At 39.4% G+C, this 24,835-nt stretch overlaps 1 protein-coding gene across 2 annotated transcripts; it reads right to left on the bottom strand.

Moving 5' to 3' along the window:
• Positions 1-1,078: 1,078 nt before the first annotated feature.
• Positions 1,079-24,439, bottom strand: LOC102766431 (cytochrome b5 type B). Of its 2 annotated transcripts, XM_015561780.1 has the most exons (6): positions 24,178-24,422; positions 13,740-13,868; positions 13,238-13,267; positions 13,051-13,102; positions 3,889-3,917; positions 1,513-1,570 (listed from the first exon to the last, which is right to left on the bottom strand). In XM_015561780.1, exons 1-4 carry the CDS (start codon positions 24,337-24,339, stop codon positions 13,061-13,063), a joined length of 363 nt encoding a protein of 120 aa, XP_015417266.1. In that variant the 5' UTR covers positions 24,340-24,422; the 3' UTR covers positions 1,513-1,570; positions 3,889-3,917; positions 13,051-13,060. The 2 variants fall into 2 exon arrangements, with proteins under 2 accessions (XP_006760415.1, XP_015417266.1); XM_006760352.2 differs by lacking the exon at positions 13,051-13,102 and having other exon boundaries at positions 1,079-1,570; positions 24,178-24,439.
• Positions 24,440-24,835: the final 396 nt, after the last annotated feature.

A 24,835-nucleotide genomic window follows, 5' to 3' on the forward strand; every position in this document is an offset into this window, starting at 1 on the left:
GGGCAGTTTCCTGTCTTGTCAAATGCCTGGCAAGCAGGAAGCAAGAGGAGGTACTAAGCAGAGCCCATGGTTCTTCTTGAACTGCGCTGCTCCCTGCTGCATATGACAATGGCTCAGCAGCAGACGGGTAATCCTCAGAAGATGGGCAGAAAAATCACCACAAGCAGTGGCTGGCAGGAAACAGTGTGCTGTCTCCTCAGGTGTTTCCACAGGGAAAAAAAATGTAAAGGCAAATATGCCAAAGAAATTCCTGAACCAACGAGAAACAATAACACAATTCTCGGTAATAATCTACTCTTCATGAAACACTCATCTGAGGGGGGAAAAAAAAAAGCCTACCAGTTTTTTAATTCTAAATGGAAAAACAACAAAACCACAAATTGCAGTCATGGAGGTAAAATGCAGATGACATGGAAAACATTCTTTTGTCACTATCACCCCCTTTCAACTGCCACTTGACTATGGACGTTATTTCACTGGGCAAACAGAAGATCATATACTGTACCTTTGATCACTTTGGAGTCTCTTACTTTCATTAAAACAGGAAATAAAAAATTTGCTAATCAATACACCAAAAAGCAGCAAAAATCCCCGGGAAAGCTCTACAGAGATCATTACAAATTTGATTTTACCAATAAAGATGGTTGAGGGAAAGGAAAAATAAGAAAAGTGGCTAGAAACTGGTGCCAAACCAAAGTAAAGGATGAAGTCTGGTACTTTTTCTAAACTGTCCTACAGTAGCGTTTTTCAATACTTTTCAGAGAGAAGACTGCTATGAATTCGCCCTATCACTCCAATCCATCTCTCCCTTGCCCTGTTTCTCTCCACTCCAGAAAATAAAAGGGAAGGAAGCATAATTCTGTTCAGGACCACTCAGTGGACAAGATGGTGGCAAGAGCTACCTGGCTGAGCTCTTGGTGGCTGAGCTAGCTCGGGAGGGAGGGAGATGATCACATGGCTCTTTTTAGTTTTAACAAATATGAACAAGGACCAAGGTCATTTGGCAGTTGTGTTTTAAGTTATAAATGCACAACTTACTTCATGAATTAAATCCCTTTGGACAAACAATGAAAAAAAGTCAAAATTTAAAATAACAATATTTACTTAATGGAAAAAGAAAAGCTTCAAAAGTAGAGTATGTTAATGTGCAAAGTACTGGAAAGCAGGCATTTTTACCAAAGGGCAATGTCGCTAGGGCACATGGACTGCAGTTATCAACGGAAAACAATGAAATAGAAAGATGCTCGTGAAAACCAGTGAAGACAGGAACCGTTGGCCAGGACACCGGACAGTGAGCAGGTGCTTCGGGAGTAAGGCTCTGAGGAAGGAGCACCCTGTCCCCAGCTCTGAGGTGGGCTCCGTGGGGGGAGAATACAACTGGAAGAATCTGAGAACAGGACACCGCTGCAGCCTCCAAATAAGTCTCTAGCTTCCACTCCCAAGTGGATCTTCTTTCCAGACTTCGACAAGGCCTCCTCAGGAGGATCTGCTTTCTGAGGGGTAGTAGTAACGGTACAGGAAACCTAAGAGAATGGCGCCTATGATGGGGAAAATCCAGTATGACCAGCAACTAGAAGTTGGGGGGAAAAGCAACAACATCATGAACATTTTACACCAAACATTCACTATCTTTCAACATTCTCATTTTAGTATTTATGTGAGTAAAAGAGTTCCGATTTACTTTGGGGGTTTTAACTGCTTTTCTCACACAGTAGTTGGAGAAGAACAAATATCTGGGTTCTATTTTTACAAAGTCATATAATGGCTCTTTTGGGTTATGGGATTATGGTAGTTTCAATTTTTCTTCTTTGTGCTTTGTTTTTCACATATTCTACATTTAACGCTTTAAAACAGAAAAAAGCCACCACTTTATATGTATATAATTATAAATTTAGAAGCATTAACATCTAATACAACTACTGGCAATAACTGCCTCACATGTAAATTTAATCCTCACAATCCTATGAAATAGGTTCTACTATTAGTCTCATTTTCACATAGGAAATACAAGTTTGCACCCAAAATCACAGAGTGAAGTTAGTAGAGAAGTCTGATTCCAAACCTATCCTATTAATTTCTAGTTAAGTTTGGACACTAACAAATCTGAACAAACACACACACTTTGGACATTAATAATTACAAAACACACATGCACATACATTGAACATGTTACTAGTTCTAATAAAGTCATAGAAGAGATTTTCCTTAGGAGTTTCAGAACAGTCATCATTCTCCTTAAAATAATTCTTCTTTTCTAATAGAGCTTATTAGCACTGCTGGTTTAAAGGTGTAATTCCATGACCCAAATGGCCTGGCTGCCTGTCTACTTAAGACATATGCAGTTTTGGCTTAGGTTCAATAATAAAAAGTATTCTCTTTGCCTAAACATGCCTAGCACTTTGTACATTTAAGTATGGCAAAAGCTGCTCTGGACAAGGTTAGCATATAAACCAGGTAGCTTTGTTTTAAAAAAAAAAAATTATTTTTTAAAGCAAGGATCGTTGAGAAAACAACAAAGAGAAATTTGTCAGTACAAAAGACCAAGTGATAACCACTGTATGAATATACCAAAATGAATTCATTCATTTTATTAATGGTTATTTTCATTATTTCTTCTTGAATAATGCAGTGAACATTCCTGTACGTGTTTCCTGGTATACTTGTGCACATATTTCTCTTGAATACATCCCTAGAAATGGAATTGCTGGGTTAAAAGTTACTCATAGTGAAATTTAATAGATAATGCCAAACTATTTTCCAAAGTGATTGTGCCCATTTATATTCCCCTAAGAAGAGCCTAAGAATCTTGGTGATCTACTTCCTAAACAATTCCTTTGATTTCTAAAATTTAAAATTTTTGCCCATCTGGTAAGTATGAAATATACCCAATGGTTTTAATTTGTACCTCTCTGATAAGTAAAATTAAATCTTTCTTTCATGTGCTTATATTTGTGTTTCTTCCTCTTAAGGTTCTTAAGTTGTTTTTTCCTCATATTCTACTAAGTTATTTTTTAATTGATTTGTAGAAATTCTTTATGTATTCTGCATAATAATTCTTAGTTTTATCTATAGCGTAAGTCTATTCAAAGTTTATGGCTTTCAAATTCTTTAAGCATAAGTACTTAATATTAAGGAAGCTAAATTTACTGTTTCCTTCAAGTTAGCACTTTTCTAGCACTCTGTCCATCACCTCAAATAAAAAAGACACTACACGTTTATGGGGGGCGGGGGGCACATTTCCTCTCTCTCTCTCTCTTTCTCTCTCTCTCTCTGAAATGCTCTAAGTGCGACCTAAGAAAGGTAAAACAGGTAGCTATGTAATCTCTATAAAGGTTTTTACAAGTCTAGGATTCCACAGTCACCTCAGGTAGAAGCACTTAAGGAATGGTAAACATACCTTTCAGAGCTGTATTACTGATATTAGTGCAAAGTAAGCGAGCTTTTGAGAAAACCCAAAGTTCTACATGTGACCGCAACACATAATTTTTTATTCTGTAAAATGTAGTAATAGTGCCTATTTACAGAGTGATTGGGAGGATTGAGTGACTTTACGTTTTAAGTGGAAGTTGCACAGCTCAGCTGAGCTGCAGAGACTGTGCTTGAATCAATAGTAGTTACTTGTCCACACATACAGCCTCTTACTGAGTGTGGTTCCAACTTAATCTAAAAATTACTCAAGGCTTCTTTTGAGATTACTCAAAATGATTAAGACTGTAAAAATTAATTTTGCTAATGCTAAGGAACTTCTGAATGTGCAATAATTTTGGCCAAAAGAAGAATTAACTGTCAAACAGTATTCTTAGGTTACGTCATACATGTAGATTTATGGAAGAACCTCTTGCCAGACATTATATTGAGCAGAATGAAGTGAATTAAAGGGATACTAACCTTCTGCATGTATCATTTTTCGAAGGGTCCTGAAGAAGATGCATATTCAAAAATGACAAAACAAAAAGAATGAAGATTAACAGAGTACATAAATCTTCTTGAATAACTATATAAACTCTGCAGCTAATAACAGAACTTCATCTTTCATGCAATTTGATGTCTACAAATCTAAATGCGATGGGAGTACTGGGAATTTTATTTCTGATAATATACTGGTATTCCTTAGTGAAGAACCATTAATGAAAGCATAAAGAAATGACCTAAACATTCTTTAGATGAAAAAAAAATGCTACTGATAAAATTATATTGAAATGGACCAATTATAGTCACAGTGATACATCTGGTTTAGTAGGGCTTGCCACTGGCAGTAACTAAGATTAAATATTCTGAAAACATATTTTAAAAATAAAGTGTTGTCTTGTGATATATAAATTAACTGTGAAATGCTCTATAGCATGGAGTTGATTGTTTTGTGGCTTACAGAAATGAACTGGCTTACTCTCTGAAATCATAATAATTATGATTAGAGACCTTAGGGCTTATTTCATAATGAAAAGGGTAAGAATAAAGTAAATGGAAAGAAAATACCAAAATAACCTTAAAAACAAAATTCTGACAACAAAAAGAAATGAAGTACACTTTACACTACTACTACAGCATGGATGAACCTTGAGAACATTATGCTAAGTGAAAGAAGCCAGATACAAAATACCACATATTATATAAGTCTGTTGATATGAAATGTTCAAAATAAACAAATTTAGAGGCAGAGAGCAGATCACCAGTTTCCTAGGGCTCAGGGGAAGAAGAGTTGGAGAAAAATTGAAAATGACTCCTAATGGTTTACGGTTTCTTTTTGGAATGATGAAAATGTTCCAAAATAGACTGTGATTATGGTTGCTGAAAACCCTTAAAAACAAAATTCTGGTGAATTGGATGGGATCCGAATTATCTATATAATAAAAGCCTAAGCGACCATTACAGCAGAATGTCAGCTGGACATCCCACAGGGTCCCGGACAGCGAGAGGGTGCAGGCCGGGCTGAGGGAACCAGCCCGCCCTGCCCCCCCCACACACAAATTTTGTGCACTGAGCCTCTAGTATCTTAATAAAGCTGTAACTAAATTTTTTAAATTCAATTTAAGTAAATATCAAATGAAGTCATTGATTCTATTAATTAACTGTATACTACAAAAGACCCTCTTACTGCCAGAGGACAATAACCCACTAGTATAGGCTACTGCTGCCCAAAATATCATCTTTGCCAATATGTAGAAACACTCCAGGGTGTGAACACAGAGTATTAACTCTGCTTAACCCCCATATCAGTATTCTCCCAGGATTTTCAAAAATCCTACATACTGGCCTAGATACTTTAGAGCAGACCATGAAATGAGTTTTAATTTCATATATCCAAGACACTGTCATGCAAATGAATACATGCCCCAAACCTGAAAGAAATTAGCCTACAGGCAAGTAAAATTTCCAATAAAAATTTTTAGATAAACTATATTACTGTACTATTACACTTCACTAAGGCCTTAATGATTACAGTTATCTGAGTCATATCTACTAGAATAGAACAAATTGGGCTAATTAAAACATGTCACAGATCAATCTTTGAGAAATACAACAAATGTTTTACAAATTTGGAAGGTAGTGTTAGTGACGGTGTGTGCACCAAGTTAATTTGTAATATTGCCTTTTAAAAATATTCCACTAAAGCAGTCAAGAAATAATTGAATTCCATCAAGAAAATGTCCATGGTCTTTTATGCTTTATCCACATATAAACCAATGATTTATAAAACAAAAATTGTGGAGTTAGTATATATAAATTTTTTAATGGGATGATTTTCAATGTTTACATGACAGCACTATGGAGTAATAGATGTATTGTGATGTTTAATCTGCAACACATTAAAAGCCATATATATAATTCATATAAATGGATTCTCTAGATTTCAATGCTTTTAGCCTCTTTTATAACCAAAACCTTATATGTGTGCTAACTAGAGTGAGTCTTAGTGTAGTAAACAAACTGAGAGAAAAGAGAAAGAGAACCAAACCATAATGCTGAAATTGTAAGTTTCTAATATGCAATAATAAAATTTTAAATGTATATGTTTTTTAACTAAATATTTCAACCCCTGTTTGAAAATCAATCCATCCTGCCCTGGCTGGGTGGTTCAGTTGGTTAGAGTGCTGTCCCTATAGGCCATGGTTGTGGGTTTGCTCTCTAGTCAGAGCATATAAGAATCAAGCAATTAATGCATAAATAAGTGGTACAACAAATTGAAGTCTCTCTCTCTAAAAATCAATCAATACATAATTAAAAAAAAAAAAAAAGATCAACCCTTCCCTGGAGTCAAAAAGACCAACTTCCCTAACATTAGAGAAAAGAGAAAGAGGCATATTTTCTCTTTAAAATACTGACAGCCAAGTAAATGCCAAACTACAGTGACTCCACTTTTAATCAACTATAATGAAAGAGTTATTTAAGACACTGCTCTTAGTTAGCCAAGTACCTCAGCCAAGTTTGGAAAAGAGACAAAATAAGTTATTTTTAAATTTACAAAATTTAAAAAAAAAAAAAGAAGGTTCTATTAACACAAAACCTTCCCTCACCTCCACCCTTCTGGCTTTCTATACACTTTCCCAATTCTCATTTCCACTCCAAAGCTCTGTGCTGAATCTAAGGAATGTTTAAGTGAAATTCCTACAGTTTATGACTGACTTTAATTTATCCCTTTGGGTGTTCTGGCTGGTTATGTTCTTGCCCACATTTTCATTTACACGCAAGATCTTTGGAAAAGAGAACAGCGACTGCTCTGGATCTGGCATGGAAAGTAGTAATTGCAGTACTATATGATTTTAGTTACAAGAGAACAGATCAAATCCAAAGTTCTAGCCAAAGACTTACTAAGTAATTAATATGCATGTTTTTTAATTCTCCAAGGAGTTGGGAATATACTTCCAAACAACCAAACTGCTTTAAGTCTACTCTGATTTTAGTTCAAAATGAACAGAAATTAACACGGGAGAACACACGCTTAAAAAGTGGTGTTCTGTCACCATAGGAAACGATGTGAATTATGATTATAATGCATTAAAATATACAGAAGGGGCATTATAAGTGTATCTTTAGCCTAAATAGTTTATATTCAGACTTTCAAGGGTTTAAATAAAAAAAGAAATATATTATAATATATACAAGAAGTTTATGTTTTAATTCCTCAGTTGGGTGTTTGCTATTCCAAGAGGATTCTAAGTATTTAAAATTAGAAGTGGATTTTAAGCCACAGGACACCTTCAGCAAATTTAATGAGTGTTTGGGTGGTCTGGCAGTTTTTACAGCTTTTTATTTAGAACACGTTGGTATCTATGTGGCCAGTACCTATGAAAAACAACTCGGGAACTTTTGGCCTCAGACACTACTGGAGAGGATTTTTCCTCCTTAATATAATGAACTTTTACCATGAGCTATCACTATATGAATTTTAGTATTAGGTTCATCTTACAATGTAAAAAGTTTAAGTACTGAAAGTACAAGATTTCAACATTTTAATCCAACAATGAAACAGAAATGTGGTATGCATCTTGAGGACAGCCTTCTCATGAAGGTTCTAATCCTATATAATAAAAGGCTAATATGCAAATCGACTGAACGGTGGAAAGACCAGTCGTTATGACACACACTAACCACCAGGGGGCAGATGCTCAACACAGAAGTTGCTCCCTGGTGGTCAGTGCGCTCCCACAGGGGGAGAGCTGCTCAGCCAGAATCCGGGCTCACGGCTGGCGAGCACAGCGGTGGTGGCGGGAGCCTCTCCTGCCTCCATGGCAGCACTAAGGATGTCTGACTGTAAGCCGTCAGTCAGACATTCCCCGAGGGCTCCTGGACTGTGAGAGGGCACAGGCCGGGCTGAGGGCCCCCCACCCGAGTGCACAAATTTCACGCACCAGGCTTCTAGTGTACTAAAATTTCTTTCTGGATGAAAATACTGTTTAACAATTACTGTCTTCAGAGCATATATCACTAGAGTCAGCCCAGTCAAGGAAAAAATATTTCCCTGTCAATAGGGGCAAAATTCAAGGATGAAAAACATCCTCTAAAACAGATTTCTACACAACTCTCTCAAGAACCCATTGTGATACAATGTATACGACATTACTGAAAAATTAAAATTAAAACACTCATAGAATTATACCTACAGAGACCTAAGAGGGGAAAAATTGTTATAACATTGGAGGGCTGATTTAAAATGAATGTTACCTTGTCTTCTAACACCTTGTTTTGTAAAACTACAAATCATTTCTAAATAGAAGGCTACAAGAAGACATTAATCCTTGAGATCCCTCAGCAAAGGGTATTTGGTCTTTCAAGAGTGATTTTGCCATTATATTCTATGATTTATTTCAAAAGATTATGTACAAAATACAAATGTTAGACAAAAACAGGAACAAAGTAACCTGACAAAATTCTTTGGTAAATGGCAATCACTACTCATCTACAAAACTTCTACCTCCCCATTCCAAACTGTAATAGGTTAGGATGTAATTATGATAGGAATATTCAAGAATTCTTAAAAGGAAAATTTTAGTGTAATGTAACCAATAACTACATTACATAAACAATGTATCCTTTTCTCCCATAAGAGAAGGTAAACTGACTGTTATATATATGGATAATATGTTATGTATGTATAATAGAAAACTGTATGCATAACACAAGTAAGTAGCATCTGGAAGAAAAAAATGTATATGACTTTAAACCCAATGTGTGGATTGCTTCCAGTATTATGTGAAATTTACTGGATTTCAAAAGTTAAACTTAAGTTTAAAAATTAATTTTAAAAATCTTTTAAAAAATGTTTAAGTCTCTATGGAGACAATCTTGTTTTTTTTAAAAAAAATAGCTCAAATCCTATTATAGCAAATGTCATTTCATTAAAACTTTGGTCTATGAAATACTAAATATCTATTTAAAAGAATGAGGAAGGAAAAAAAAATTTTAAATGAAAGAATGAGGAAGATCTTTATGAACTGATAAGGAACAATCATTAATATAAAAATGTTTAAGTAAAAAGAAGCAAGGTGCCCTAACCGGTTTTGCTCAGTGGATAGAGCGTCAGCCTGCGGACTCAAGGGTCGCAGGTTCGATTCTGGTCAAGGGCATGTACCTTGGCTGCGGGCACATCCCCAGTAGGGAGTGTGCAGGAGGCAGCTGGTCGATGTTTCTCTCTCATTGATGTTTCTAACTCTCTATCCCTCTCCCTTCCTCTCCGTAAAAAAATCAATAAAATATATTTTAAAAAAAAAAAGAAAGCCTTCTTAACCAAAAGAAGAAGCAAGGTGCAGAATAGTATTATGAGATTTTTTTTTTTAAGGCAGGGATAGCTGCTCTATCTACCAATCAAACAATCTATCCACCCATCCATCTATCCATTAATCTATGCTCTATCAATCGAAAATCTATCCACCCATCCACCTATCCATGTCAACCTATTTATACTTATGTGTGCACAGAATCTCTCTGGAAAAGTAAACAGGAAAATGGTTGGGGGCCAGAGGGAATCACTTTGGTCAAGTTACTGGGTCTAGTCATTGTAATGAGATTTGACTAGTGAAGTAGGTGAACTGTCAAGTAGGTAATACCTGTTGAATAAATAAGATATGGCACCTGCTTTTTTTGGTCAGGATAGCATATGCATGTACCTCAATCTTCTGAACTGATGGCAGTGATAAAACAGCTAATCAATAAGTAAATGCATACTCAAAACAGAGATTTCGTGGACCACACGGTGTCTAGATTACTTGCAGTACAGTAGGCAGGCAGGCAAACTGGCACAGAAAACACTAAGTCTGTTTCCAAGACAAGTTTTCATAACCAAAAGCAGATCAGAAAAATGTTAAGTCAAATATGAATAGAAGGTCGATGGCTCTCAGCACGGGGACGGATCCAGTAAGGGAGAGTCACAGAGATAGACAGGTTTTTTAGCTAGCTAATTATCTTTGACTGAAGCAAGTAAAAAAAATTATCTATTGCCAGATCTGTTTTCTAAGATTTTCAGTTTTAGTATTTTAGTATTTCAAGGCCTTGAACCTCAGGCATTATAATCTCAAAAGAAAACAATGATAACCATCAATTATTTACCTGCAAAAGCAGTATGAAAGGCAGTTTCAAAAAATCTGGGGATGCCGAAACCGGTTTGGCTCAGTGGATAGATTGTCGGCCTGCGGACTGAAGGGTCCCAGGTTCGATTCCGGTCAAGGACATGTACCTTGGTTGCGGGCACATTCCCAGTGGGAGATGTGCAGGAGGCGGCTGATTGATGTTTCTCTCTCGATGTTTCTGGCTCTCTCTCTCCCTTCCTCTCTGTAAAAAATCTATATTAAAAAAAAAATCTGGGGAAAGGTTCCTGACTTCTACTCTGAAATAGCAATGTTTGGGTGTTTTTTGTTGTCTTTTGTTATTGAGGGGTGGAGAGGAGTTTCGGACAGGAAAGCTATATGGAGCTGTGGAAGGAGAGGTGGAGAAATAAAGGAGAAGTAAAATGAGAACTATCCCATAAGGCAGCCTTTTTTTAAAAAATGGCTTATTTATAGAGGTTCAGAAACTCTTAACCAAAAGAAAGTATTAATAAAATTAACATTACATCTATTTCTTCATGGTGAATATTTAAACTAGGACAAAAACTTTTTTTAAGCCCTGGCTGGTTTGGCTCAGTGGATAGAGCGTTGGCCTGCGGACTGAAGGGGTCCAGGTTCGATTCCGGTCAAGGGCATGTACCTTGGTTGCGGGCACATCCCCAGTGGGGAGTGTGTGGGAGGCAGCTGATCAATGTTTCTCTCTCATCAATGTTTCTACCTCTCTATCCCTCTCCCTTCCTCTCTGTAAAAAAAAATCAATAAAATATGTTTAAAAAAAAATTTTTTTTAAAGAGACACCTACATCCTAGACACCGAAGAGCCTATTTAAAACCTCCATAAGAAGTAAATCTGAGGGACCAAGAATTTCTTCCTGGGCCTGAGATCAGGTTAAACTACAGCTCTATGACAACCTATGTAGGTGGTCTTGAAAATTTTCCAAAAGGCTTTTTTGCTTGCCTGATCTGCTGAAGTACGGCAGTGTGACTGGAACCACTCAACTGCCAGACTCCCTTCTTAATGGAGACTGTCCTTTGGGTATAACATTCAGGAGGAAAACAGATACTTGAAAACACTGCCTTTAATCAGTTTAACCCAGGCAGGAGCCAAACTACATTTGGAGGCTTTTAAATTATTACAGAATTTTGGTGAGCTGAAAGGGTTTCTTTTTCTATATTTATTACAAAAGGTTCCAAGCCTCAACAGTTTTCATTTAACTGAAACATCTCTCCTTAATTCTTCGACCTATAGAAGGCAGACAGTGCTTTTCACAGAAGAGAATTAATAAAAGTTCCCCATGTTTCCTAACAAAAGATCAACATACCATTCAGCAAAAAATCTGGTGCTTGGCTACCTGGGTTACTTTAAAGGCAAATTCCAAAGTCCTACCTCCGGAGATGATGAATCAGTAGTAATGGAAGCCCAGGAAATATACATTTCAGAAAACATGCCAAAGGAGTCCAATAGAGGTGGCACGAAGAGCAGAATTTGAAAATCACCACTCTCCATTCCTATTACTACAGACTGTATTACCAAGAAAGGAAAACAGCAACAAGAGGCAATTTGTAGACTTCTAGACATTATAATTCCAAAAATGTTTTCCCTTTTTTAAAAAAATTTATTGATTGATTTTAGGAGGAGAGGGAGAGAGAAAAACACGGATTTGTTGTTTCACTTATTCATTCACTGGTTGGTTCTCGTATGTGCCCTGACCAAGGACTGAACCCACGTTATTGGGATGATGCTCTAACCAACTGAGCTACCAGGCCAGGGCCTCTATTGTTTTCATAGAAAGGGTGCTCTCATGGTTCCTGTGCAGAAGGGAATCATGGCTCCCAGATACAAGGTGCATCTCTTGTACAAATGGATTATCCCTTGAATCAAATGTTGGCTTCTGAGAACAGTGTTTCCCCGACATAGTCAATAAACAAAACCAGGCTAGTTCAAATTTTCTCTTTTTTTTAATCCTCATGCAAGGATATTTTTTATTGATTTTAGAAAGAGAGGAAGGAGAGAGAAACATGGATTGGTTGCCTACCACAACCTAGGTATGTGCCCTGTCCAGGAATCGAACCCCAAACCTTTTGGTGTATGGGACGATGCTCCAACCAACTGAGCCACTCGGCCAGAGCCAAATCTGTTCTGAATTAGAAAAGTGAGGATTCAAGAACGGATGGTATATGTGTTAGGAGGGGAGGACAAACAAACCAACAGTGCTCACAAAGCATTTAAAGAACCATTTCATCCCCCTTCATAAACAATTCAAGAGTTCAGAGTAGCAGAGGATAGCAAGACAGAGAGTTAATTTACACACTCTAATTGCAGGGCAACAGATGGCAGACATTGTCAAGCAATCTCGGGTTGAAAGAATTCTTGTGTCTAGGCCAACTTTAACTGCTGTGTCGAACATGTTAAAAAATTCCAGCTCAATGAGGAAAGGGAAGGAACAAGGTAGAAGAGGGAATAGGAGTAGGAGCATCGCTCCCATGATGTCCTAGGCATCTACTTTTAAACTGCTGTCCCTTTAAATCAGAAGGCAGTGTAACAGCTATCTATCTGATGGACAGAAATCAAGGAAAATTGTGAGGGAAGAAAGGGGGTGAACCACCCAGCTTGTGGGAAGCAAAAAAGGCTTTCATAGTTTCTTCCTGTTACATTATGCAGTGCACATTAAGGTTTTTGCTGTATCACTGAGTAAATGGGAAGGGTTGGGCCCATCTGATACTACACGGTAAAAGGATTAAATTTGGGAACTAGGGACAGAAAGGCCTGTTCTAGTCAATTACTTCCGTCTATAACGCCTTCTAAGATTTGTAAGAGAAAAATCAACTTTTCAATTCTTTTTCCAATGCAGACGCAATTATTATCACCTACACTACTTAATGTAAGACTAATAAATTATTTTTTACAACAGAGCTCATAAACTAATTTCTTTCAAAACCATATAGGGCATGGTGTTAGAATTTCAATTTTTTAAAGAAATTAAATAGAAACATGAACAAATATTTCCTACTGTTCAAGACTCAGCTATTCTTTTTTCCTGAGATGGCACAGAGTCCAAATTCCTGAAAAATAGGATTTTTGCTTGGGGAAAAGTAAACACTTCTCTTATTAAGATAATTTTTTTAAAAAGCAATTCTATGTGAGTAAGTAGAAATATAAACACTTGAAACACACAAGAGAAACAGAGGACTTCTTACCTTGCTACCACTGTCAGGTTTAAGGTCATTCTGTTAAAAGAGGAAAACAAATAGTATTTTAAGACATATCCCAATGAATGCTCACATGTGCTTGTTTCTAACCTTGGAACATGGAAACGAATTCCCTAAGAGACATCAGGGTCTGCCTGACCCTGAGCAGATCAAGGTCTCTTGTTAGAATGGTATGGTTTAAAAAGTCCAGTTACCATCTTTAGAAAGGAATTTGCAAGAGCAACCAAACCACTATATTAAGTAGAGATGTTGTTAACTACATTACAAAAATCAGTCAATCGATCAAACAAAGACATCCACAATCAGTTTCCTTAGCTTTTCAGAGATACTACATGTGTCGCTTTACAAACAAGACGCTGTATCGTTGCACAGTGAGGCCAGTGCACATGAGAAAATTTAGCCTGATGGCTGGGCTGAATGAATTTCCATTGTTCTGTGGCTGTCCGGAGCTTTCCTCCCCATAAGCACTCCTAGCCCAATGGGTTCTTACCGGATGCACATCACCGATATAGTACTGCTTCAGCATTTCTCTGGCATCAGAGGAGTGGCCTACATCTTCAAAGCTTTCACTTGCATCTGCACCAGCTTGTTCCAGCAGAACCTCTTCTCCGCCAGGATGCTACAAGGGAAAGATAGTTACTGAACAGAAGGCTCTCTGAAAAGCAAACCAATAAAAGTTACTTTACTCTCCCCTCTTTTCCCTTCTCTCCCTTTAATGGAACCAATCAACACTGTATGCCACCTGATAGGATGCAACGGGAAGAACACAGCATTATTTCCATGGTATTTTGGCCAAAAATGCACACTATGGGTATAGTTGTGAGGAAACCTAGGATAATTGCCAATTGATAGTCTACAAAACAACTGACCTTTGATCTCCAAAAATGTCAAGGTCATGAAAGCTGAGGAAAGACTGAAGAACTGTTCCAGACTGAAGGAGCTAGAGACAAAATAACTGGGAATGTGTGCGCTCCTGGGTAGATTTCTTTTGCCAACATTATTGAGATAGCTACAGAAACCTGAATGGAGACTCTGGGCAAACAAATACATGAAATCTTTTATTCCATTCTTGCAACTTTTCTGTAAGTTTGAAATGGTTTCAAAACAAAAAGTTAAATAAATAAGTAGTAGAAAGTAGATTCTGTCTACTAGTATAACTTACTAGCTATATCATTACCCTGGACCAGGGGTCCTCAAACTACGGCCCACGGGCCACATGCAAATACAAATATTGTATTTGTTCCCGTTTTGTTTTTTTTACTTCAAAATAAGATATGTGCAGTGTGCATAGGAATTTGTTCATAGCTTTTTTTTTTAAACTATAGTCCAGCCCTCCAACGGTCTGAGGGATAGTGAACTGGCCCCGTTTAAAAAGTTTGAGGACCCCTGCCCTGGACAAATGAAGAAATTTAGATAGCTTAATTTCCTTATTTGTAAAATGGAGATAATGAGTACCTATCTTAACTACTGATTGTATCAGAGAGAGGATAAGGATATGAAATACTTTGTACTCAAGAAGAGAGAGTACAATTTGTATAATGTTATCATCTGTGATTTTAAAAAGCAGATCCATATATGTGTGCATATGCATAAAAATTCCTTGGAAACAAGAAGGCGGTTGCTGGGAGACAGGGTGGGAGAAAGACTTTAAACTACAGACCCTTTTGAAATTGTTTCACCTAGTGAAGTATTATCTACTCAGAAAATAAATTTTTAAATGTTTTTATTGATTTATTAGAGAGAGAGGAAAGGAGAGGGAGAGAGAAATATCAATCACTGCCTCCTGCTCGTTCCCTGCCAGGAATCCCAGCCTGCAACCTGGGCGCGTGCCCTGACTGATAATTAAACGGCGACCTTTTAGTGCACAGGACAACACTCAACCAACTGAGCTACACCAGCCAGGACCAGAAAATAAATAATTTTTTAAAAGTTAGATTTGGCACAGTCCCTGACCTAAAGTAAATACTCAATAAACATTTACTTAAAACTAGCAAATTATTTGACATATTATCTAAAATTGTATTTTCGAACTCTCAAGTAATGCTGTTAAGTAGTTTCTTTTTATAAACTTTTTGGCAGGACTAATATGATCCTCCCTGTCTGAAAAATGAATTCAGCTGAAACATAAACATAAGTGTAACCTCCCAGGCATAGTCACTTGCCTATGAGCTCCCTGATGATAAGAATTACTTCTACTTTGTCTCCTAAAGGTCTCCAGCCAGCGGGTTGTCTCCCATGCCAGTATTTAAGCCTGCTGTTTTAAAGAGTAAAGGGTTAGATAGCCACCACTCATCTGCTATTATATCTGAAACCTCTCAGCTGTATTAAGCTATTAGTTTTGGAATTGTGTCCCAGTTTGCTCTAAGTACCTAAACTATGAAAGATATTTTTCCTTTATGACATATTCCAACTTATTATTTTGCTTTTCAGAGTAAAAGGATAACAAAACTTATTAGTGGCTTGAGATATTTCAGGGAATGATTAAATTTATGACTTCCTACACAGCTCTTTCTATGACAAAATATTTCATTTTCAACAATCTCTCACCACTTATAAACAAAAAAATACTACAGCAGAAATAAGTACAATTAACATTTTTAGTGTGTAATACTCGTTTTTCGCATATATCCACTCAATCTTTTCAAACATTAGTCCATAAATATTATTAGTACTTACTATTTTTTTAAATATGTATTTTTATTGATTTCAGAGAGAGGAAGGGAGAGGGAGAGATAGAAACATCAATGATGAGAGAGAATCATTGATGGGCTGCCTCCTGCATGACTTCTACTGGGGATTGAGCCCCCAACCCGGGCATGTGCAACCCACTCATTCTTAGATTGATGCTCAACCACTGAGCCATGCCTGCCGGGTGGTACTTACTATTTTATGTACTAGGCAGTGATAAAGGTTTTGTGTTTTTACAAAAGTGAATTCATACAGTATATACTTTTCTATAGCCTACTTTTTTTCACTGAGGCCAGGGGGTCAGAATGGTCCAAAAAGCCCTATATTTAATAGCTCCCAAATGTGGTCTTAATACAGAAGGTTTGGAATACGCAAAGATTTCAAGGAATCCTTGGTTTCTGTTTTAGAATTCTATAAACTTCAGATACTCTTATTTATTTTTATTGATTGATTGATTAAGGTATTACATATGTGTCCTTATTGCCCCATTGCCCTCCCAACCCCCTACTCATGTCCTCACCTCCCTGTTGTCTATGTCCACTGGTTAGGTTTATATGCATGTATACAAGTCCTTTGGTTGATCTCTCCCCCCAGATACTCTTGTTTTAAATGAAATGGCATTCCAGGTGGAGGCAGTGCGAGAGACCAGAGACCCAGGCCTGTCCCGGGCCCTGGCCTAGCTGGCTCTCAGTGAAGACAATGGGTGGGAGCTCCTGGTCTACTCCATCCTCAGGCTCAGGGTGGTCCTGCCCGTTGTTATCATCACCTTGTGCGAATGACCCACCACTGTGTGTTCACCCTGCTGCAGAGTGATGAGCTCACTCAGAAGCAAGGATCTGACAGTTAAATCCTAATTCAAAGCACAGTTAGGTAAAATAGAAATTATATTCCCAAGCAGTCCTTCTTCACATGGAAATATTACTTCAACCACCCAGAGGACAGATTTTTCAAAAAAATAAAATAATGGGGAAATAGAACCGCCTTCTCCTATGAGTGATCCCACTATGCTCAATGACATATGAAAGGGAATTAACAAATGTCCTCCCCATGATTCTTATCTTGGTAAATGGATCAACAAGACATTCTCAAGCTTTGTTACAAGCAAAGTCGTATTTCCACTGACCCTATTTTAAGTCTATGCTACTGCAAGGAATCAAACTACTCACATTAATTGCATCCTGGTCTGCTATGTATTTGGGCTTCAGAGCATTTACTCTCTTTGGTTCTGGGCCAAGATAATGCCAATGACCAATCAGAAATGATGCAAGAGCAATGTTGGAGCAGCCATGGCCGTGCATGCAGCAGACACCAACAAAATTTTCAAGACAAAGTGGGAAGTTTTGGAGCGAATGGATCACCAGTGGGCACTAGATTATGTCAGAGAGGAACTCGTGGGCAAAGATCTCCACTTTGAAAGCATGTTCCAATAGGAATTACAGATCTCTATTTTTTTAAGACCAAGCACGGATTAGCTCGGCTGGGAACTTGGAGTAGCCCTTCACCTTGTACCTTCGGTTTGAGCTGGAGCCTCTCAGAATGAAGAGAATGCATGAGCTGGTGAGCATGCAGCAAGGATCCTTCTGGTTTGAGCTGGGCTCGCATTTATGGTTGAAATTAGAGGAAATGAGGATTATGTGCTGGGTGGCATTTAGAAAAAGGGCTATTTTTAAAATGCTTTAAAATTTATTTCTGCCCTAGCCGGTTTTGCTCAGTGGATAGAGCATCAGCCTGCAGACTAAAGGGTCCCAGGTTCAATTCCAGTCAAGGGCTCATGCCCGGAGTTGAGGGTATGATCCCCAGTGCAGGGCGTGCAGGAGGCAGCTGATCGGCCTGCAGACTCAAGGGTCCCGGGTTCGATTCCGGTCGAGGGCATGTACCTTGGTTGCGGGCACAAACCCAGTAGGGGGTGTGCAGGAGGCAGCTGATAGATGTTTCTCTCTTATCGATGTTTCTCACTCTCTATCCTTCTCCTTTCCTCTCTGTAAAAAATCAATAAAATATATATTTTAAAAAAACATTTTCAATTATAGTTAATTACCATGTGCAATCAGCCTGAGTTCTAACTGCAGTAAGCGTTTGTTTTCCTGAAATGCAAACCCCCCCGTAAAGTGTTTTAGCTGGTATCTTTAAAACTTCCTCTACAACAGTCATAACTTTCACTAATGAAAACTTAAAAACTATGGATGAGCAAAACAAATCTCCCTGTGTTGTTCATTTTGCAACGACAGAATGACACAAAGAACAAATGTGTCAAAACTTTACTCAAATGCTCTTTGTCAGAGTGACTACTCAGGGACAGGACAGACTTTGCAAGCCTTCTATATCTCTTAATACTGAGCAGGGGAAATCGGTGACCCTGAGACACTGCTGGGTTCTCAAGTACCTTCTAGATGACCAAAGATGGGTTAAACAATGACTGTACTTAATGCCACTACACAATGAGAGGTTCTTGGTCTGGAGTTCGGAATATATCAAATCCACTGGGGAAAAAAAATCAATGTACTGTCTAGAGCCACTCAATAACTAAAGATCCAGTTATTCTGGATGAGAGTTTATGTATCATTATAAAAGGGGAGAAAGGGCACCTGGCTGGTATGGCTCAGTGATTGAGCATCAACCCATGAACCAAAAGGTCACCAGTTTGAATCCCAGTTAGGAAATTTTGAAGAGGACTGGGCAGAGAAAGATGATAAACCTGGGTAGGAAATAGGAAGAAATAGTAAAGATTCATAGGTATTTGCCTTTGGATTAGAAAGAGCCTAGTAGCCTAGCCTGTGTTGCTCAGTGGTTGAGCGTCAACCTATGAACCAGGAGATCACGGTTCGATTCCCAGTCAGGACACATGCCCTGGTTTCGGGCTAGATCCTGGTGCGGAGCATGCAGGAGGCAGCCAATCAATGATCTCTCTCATAATTGATGTTTCTATCTCTCTCTCTCCCTCTCTAAAATCAATAAAAAATATATGTATTTTTAAAAAATAAAACAGGGGTGCCACCTACAAAGTCACCACTACCCAAAATCTGAATTACTTATTTATGTCCTTCTTCCCCCACTAGACAGTAAGCTCCATTAGAACAGGGAGGACTTGTCTTATTAATGACTGTATTCTAGAACATAACATGGCACCTGAAACACAGTGAGATCTAGGGAGTACTCTGCCCTCTTCCCCTCCCACCTGCCCTCTCTGGTACGTGCTCACCGAAGCCCACATACAAAATAAGTAAAAATCAATTTGTTGATCAGGGCCTCTCACCTGGACAGTGTTGGGGGTTAAATTTCACCTCATGTTATTCCTAGTCTTCCCTATGGCTGTCACCACTTGGGATTGCTCAGGGAAAGATAGTACTCTTTCTATAGATTTGTTAATTCCACAAGATATGTAAATTGCATTCTTTTGACCAGCCTTGGAGAAATCCAGTAAGAATTGCTATTAGTTAAACTCTGAAGCTTTCAGGAGTTCTTCTAGGGATGCATCAAAAAGAGCCTGCATTCTCAGTCTTACTGAAGGCAAGCTCACACTTTACCCTGCTCCACAATTACTTATACACAAATCTCATCCTCCCTTTAAGTCCAAGGCAGCTAATTCACCTTTGAATCTTCACAGCATCTGCTATACTAGTAAGCACTCAAAAGATGCTGCAGGAAAATATACTTTATTAACAATGAAAATAACCTCTAACATTACTGAGCTCTTTATACCAGGTACCATGATAAGTCTGTAGTAATTATCTAAATTAACTGTCCCAACAACAACCCTGTGGAGTAGGTACTATTATCTCCAGTTTACAGATGGGAGAGGCCTTCACAGAGCTTATTTGCACAAAGTTACACAACTATTAAGTGGTTAAGTAGGAAGCGGAACCAGACATAAACCCCAAAGCCAGCACTCTGCCTTTAGCTTTCTATTTCATATATACAATTCACCAAAATTCTCTTCAAAAGACACTGTTAAGAAAATGAAAAGGCTAAATACAGACTGGAAGAATATATTCACAGTACATATACTGGAAAAACTTGCATCTAGATATATAAAGAACACTTTCAAGTCAATAATGAGAAAACAAACAACCTAATTAAAAAATGGGCAAGACTGAACAGACACCTTACAAAAAGACATACAAATGGCCAATCAGCCCTTAAAGATACTTAACATTAGTCATCAGTGAAATGCAAGTTAAAACCATAATTACATGCCAGGACACACCCATGAAAAGCACGAGAATGGCTAAAAGTAAAATGACAAATACCCTGTGTCAATGATGATGTGGAGAAACTAGAAAACTCATGCGCTGCTAGTGGGAATGTAAAATGATGTAGCTACTTTGGGGAGAGTTCTTGCAATTGCTTGAAAAGTTAAAACAAAACAAAACATATGACTCTGCAATATCACTCCTAGACATTTACCCAAGAAGAATGAAAACATATGTCCACACAAAGATTTGTACATGAAAGGTCATAGCAGCTTTATTCATAATAGCCAAAAAAATGAAAACAACTCAAATGTTAATCAATAGGTTAATAGATAAACAAGTTTTAGAATATCATAAAACAAAATAAAAATAAATAGGGACAAACTGCTGATACATAGAATAAAACAGAGATGAATCTCAGATCTATACGCAAAAGAGCGCATACAGTTTTCTAATATTCTAAATCAAATCAATGGTTAAATGAGGGCAAAGGTTCTACAAATGTCCTATATATTGTGATGATTACACAGGTGAGATTTTTGTCAAAACTCAGTGAACTTTACATATAAAAATCTGTAGATGCCCTAGCCGGTGTGGCTCAGTGGATGGAGCGTCGGCCTGCGAACTGAAGGGTCCCAGGTTCGATTCCTGTCAAGGGCACATGCCCGGGTTGTGGGCTCGAACCCCAGTGTGGGACTTGCAGGTGGCAGCCGATCCATGATTCTCTCTCATCATGGATGTTTTTATCTCTCTCTCCCTCTTCCTTCCTCTCTGAAATCAATAAAAATATATTCTAAAAAATCTGTACATTTTATGGTATGTGTATTGGCTTGCAACAGAATTCACTTGGGGGGAGGGGCCAAGATAGCAAAATATTACTAACAACCCAAATGTTTCCCAATAGGAGACTGCTTAAATAAATGACGACCCAGACAACAAATTCAGTGAAAAATAAGAAGTGTTCCAGGTACCGATGTGGAAAGATTCCTGATAGGTACAGTTAAGTAAACAAGCCAGGCCCAGACAGTGCGTTCAGTACACTACCTTCTGTTTTAAAAAATAAGAGTGGGAGGGGCTATTTCACTTTTGCTTACATATGCAAAACAAAAACCTGGAGAAACACAAACAATAGTAATTAACTTTAGGCAGATGGGAAAGCTTTCCACTGTATATTTGTATGATTTATTCACAAATAAAATCAACCTAAGTTCCAGAAGAAAGGTACCTGGATCTAATTTCCTTACATCCCATTCCCAATCCTTCCAAATTATATTTAAAATGTGAAAGCAGTTGGCTGAAAAACAAACCTAATACATACCACCATAGCTGGTTTGGCTCAGTGGACAGAACGTCGACCTGCGGCACATGCCCGGGTTGTGGGCTCGAGACCCAGTAAAGGGTGTGCAATGATTCTCTCTCACCATTGATGTGTCTATCTCTCTCCCTCTCCCTTCCTCTCTGAAATCAGTAAAAATATATTTGAAAAAAAGAAATAAAATAAAACAGACCTAATACCATAAGTCTTCCCCACCTCACCTACTAGTAATAGAAATCCTATTCTCCCAGGCCTTCAGGCCAAAACCTTTGGTGTCATCCTTTTTTTTTTTTTTAAATATATTTTATTGATTTTTCACAGAGAGAAAGGGAGAGAGATAGAGAGTTAGAAACATCGATGAGAGAGAAACATCGATCAGCTGCCTCCTGCACATCTCCCACTAGGGATGTGCCCGCAACCAAGGTACATGCCCTTGACCGGAATCGAACCTGGGACCTTTCAGTCCGCAGGCCGACGCTCTATCCACTGAGCCAAATCGGTTTCGGCATGGTGTCACCCTTGACTCTTTTCTCTCACTCCTTAAATCCAATGTATCATTTTTTCCTACTGGCTCTACCATCATAACACATCCAAAATCTGACACGTCTCACCATCCTGGACCAAGCCACCACCTCTTGTCCTGCCTCCTTAATGAACTGGGATCCTCAATTCCACCTTTGCCCTCCTTCAGTCTCTTTTCAACAGTGTAGACGGAGTGATAGTATTAAACCATCACGTCACATCATGTCACTCGTCTGCTCTACCGTGGTTTCCCTTCTCAAAACAAAAGTCAAAATCCTTTCTAAAACCTGCAAAGTTGATCTGCTATCCCCTGATCCCGGTGACATCTATTGCTATCCAGCCACTCTAACCTGCCACCCTGTTCCTCAAACACAGAGCACATATTCTTCCCTCAAGGCCTCTGAACTTGCTCCCTCTGCCAGGAATGCTCCTCCCGCAGATTTCCACATGGCTGGTTCCGTAACTTCTGCTGGCTTTTGAGTCATCGTCTTACTCAAGCCATCTCTCGCCAGCTTACCTAAAATCTCAGCCCATCATCCTCATACCCTCACCCCAACATACACCCGTCCTCCTCTTCTCTGCTTCGTTTTTCTTCTGAGCACTTACCACTACCTAACATAGCATGTATTTTAGTGATTTACTCTGACTATTGTCCACTTCCCACAGATTGTAATCTCCATGAAGGCTTGTGTTTAATTATCCACTGCTGTAGCTTCAGCACTTAGAACAATACCTGGCACATAGCACACACTTGGTAAGTATGTGAATAGTAAGTGAATGAATGAATGGGCTTGGAATGAACAAGAAAACAAGAGTGGAGACTACAGAACAGGAAAGTAAAATGGCGAAATGCAGGTAAAGATCTGCAACTCAAGGTTTAAGAGAAGCCTTGGGCCCTAACCGGTTTGGCTCAGCAATGGAGCATCGGCCTTCGGACTGAAGGGTCCAAGGTTCGATTCCGGTCAAGGGCATGTACCTTGGTTGCGGGCACATTCCCAGTAGGGGGTGTGCAGGAGGCAGCTGATCGGTGTTTCTCTCTCATCGATGTTTCTAACTCTCTATCCCTCTCCCTTCCTCTCTGTAAAAAATCAATAAAATATATTTTTAAAAAAACCAATGTCCTTTGGGGGAAATTTTACGTGTTAAAGGTTTTTATAGATTTATGAATCAGGATGTAGATATTTTCCTCCCTAGGCCCCAAATTAATAGAAAAAGTAACTTGTATATTTGCTTCAGAGAAAGACCTTCAGAGAAAGGAACTTTTTTCTCGGTTACATTATGCAAGAATTCCTTGGAAATTCATCTATTGCTCAAAATAAAATGATACAAACCAATATATAAAAAAATATGTGTATATCAAAGCCTCAGGGATTGGGGGCCCAGGGAATGACTGCTGCAAAAGAGCAAAAGGAAACTCTTTAGGGTGCTGAAAATTGAGTGGCGAAACTTGAGGTTGTGATTACATGGGTGAACACATTGTCAAGACTTACCTCTTAAGTGGGCACACTTCATTGAGTGCAAATTACACCCCAATTAAGTTAAACAAATAAACCTCTCCTGTTCCCTTAAGTTGAAAAAAAAAATCTCACTCGGTTGTACCATGATCTCAAAGGGGACTTATGTAATATCTAATAGAACACCTTGAAAATGTAAGAGGATGACAGAACCTGAGTCAACGGCCATGGAGAGGTCAACTCAGGACCCTCTGGCCTCAAGGTGAACTCAAGTTAGAAAAAAATAAACGCAGCATAGTGGAGGGAGGGGTGAATCTCAGCTTCTTCTCAAGAAAATGAGAAACAAAAAGGATGTCACTTCAGAAGGCAGAGTGGAGAGAGCGGAGGCTCGTATGGCTCTGGGTCGGAGGCAGTGTGTGGCCTTGGGGGTCCTCAGTCTCTCTGGGACTCAGTTGTCCCTTCTGTAAAATGGGGATCACAATGCTGACGTTCACCCAGCACACAGTAAGTGCTCGATACCTAATAAGCAATACACGGTATTACCCAAGGCACCAGAATTTAGTGCTGACTGGCAATGTGTGCATATAATCCCCCACCCCGCCCCCGGCTTCCCCCTCAGAGGGTGGAGGCCCCTGGCAAACGCTTCACCGCCCTCAGCCGGACGTCCATTCCCTCCGACACGCACCCCTGGCGGCCTTTCCTGGCCCGACCACCCCTCACCCCGCAGCTCCAAGGGCCCTCCCGCCTCCCGGGCCCCACCTCGTTAAGGAAGCGGGTGATATCGTAGACTCGCCCGTGGATCACCAGCCATATCTCCTTCGAGGAGTTGCGCTCCGCTACCTCCTCCAAACGGTAATAGGTGACGGGGGTCTCCACCCCTGGCCCTTTCCCACCGCTGCCGCTCGCTTCCACGGTCGCCATGAGGCCTGAGATACCTGCTCTACACACCACTCCCCGCCTCCGACCGCTAACTTCCTCCAGGTGGACCCGGCGCTCGGCCCTCCCCGGCTTCCGTAACCGGGACCCACAAGGCCGTCGGAGGGATCCTGGCCACAGCCAATCACGCTTCCGACCACTTCCTGGTTCGTTTTCTTTTCACCAATGAAACGAGGGGTTCTGTTTAAAAGTCCCGCCCACTCCCCGCCTGTGCCTCAGGACGTAGTCCTGGTTCGAGATCCACTAAACCAATCAGAATCGCCCACCCCCTCCAATCTCGCCCGTGGACACTGTGATTTTGGGATGGTGCCTAGTGGGGACACGTGACAGGTGTCACTCAGGAGTGGTTTGTCCTGCGCTCGGCCAGCCGGCCCGCAGCGTCCAGAAAGGGTCTCCGTTTTCCTGTCGCCCTTCCCTCCGCCGTGGGTCCCTCCTGAGTCCCGTTAAGCTCGTCTCTCCCGCCCCCCCATCCCCCGCCCGC

This window comes from Myotis davidii, unplaced genomic scaffold (assembly GCF_000327345.1).
Source record: "Myotis davidii unplaced genomic scaffold, ASM32734v1 scaffold1437, whole genome shotgun sequence".
NCBI classification, from domain to species: domain Eukaryota; kingdom Metazoa; phylum Chordata; class Mammalia; order Chiroptera; family Vespertilionidae; genus Myotis; species Myotis davidii.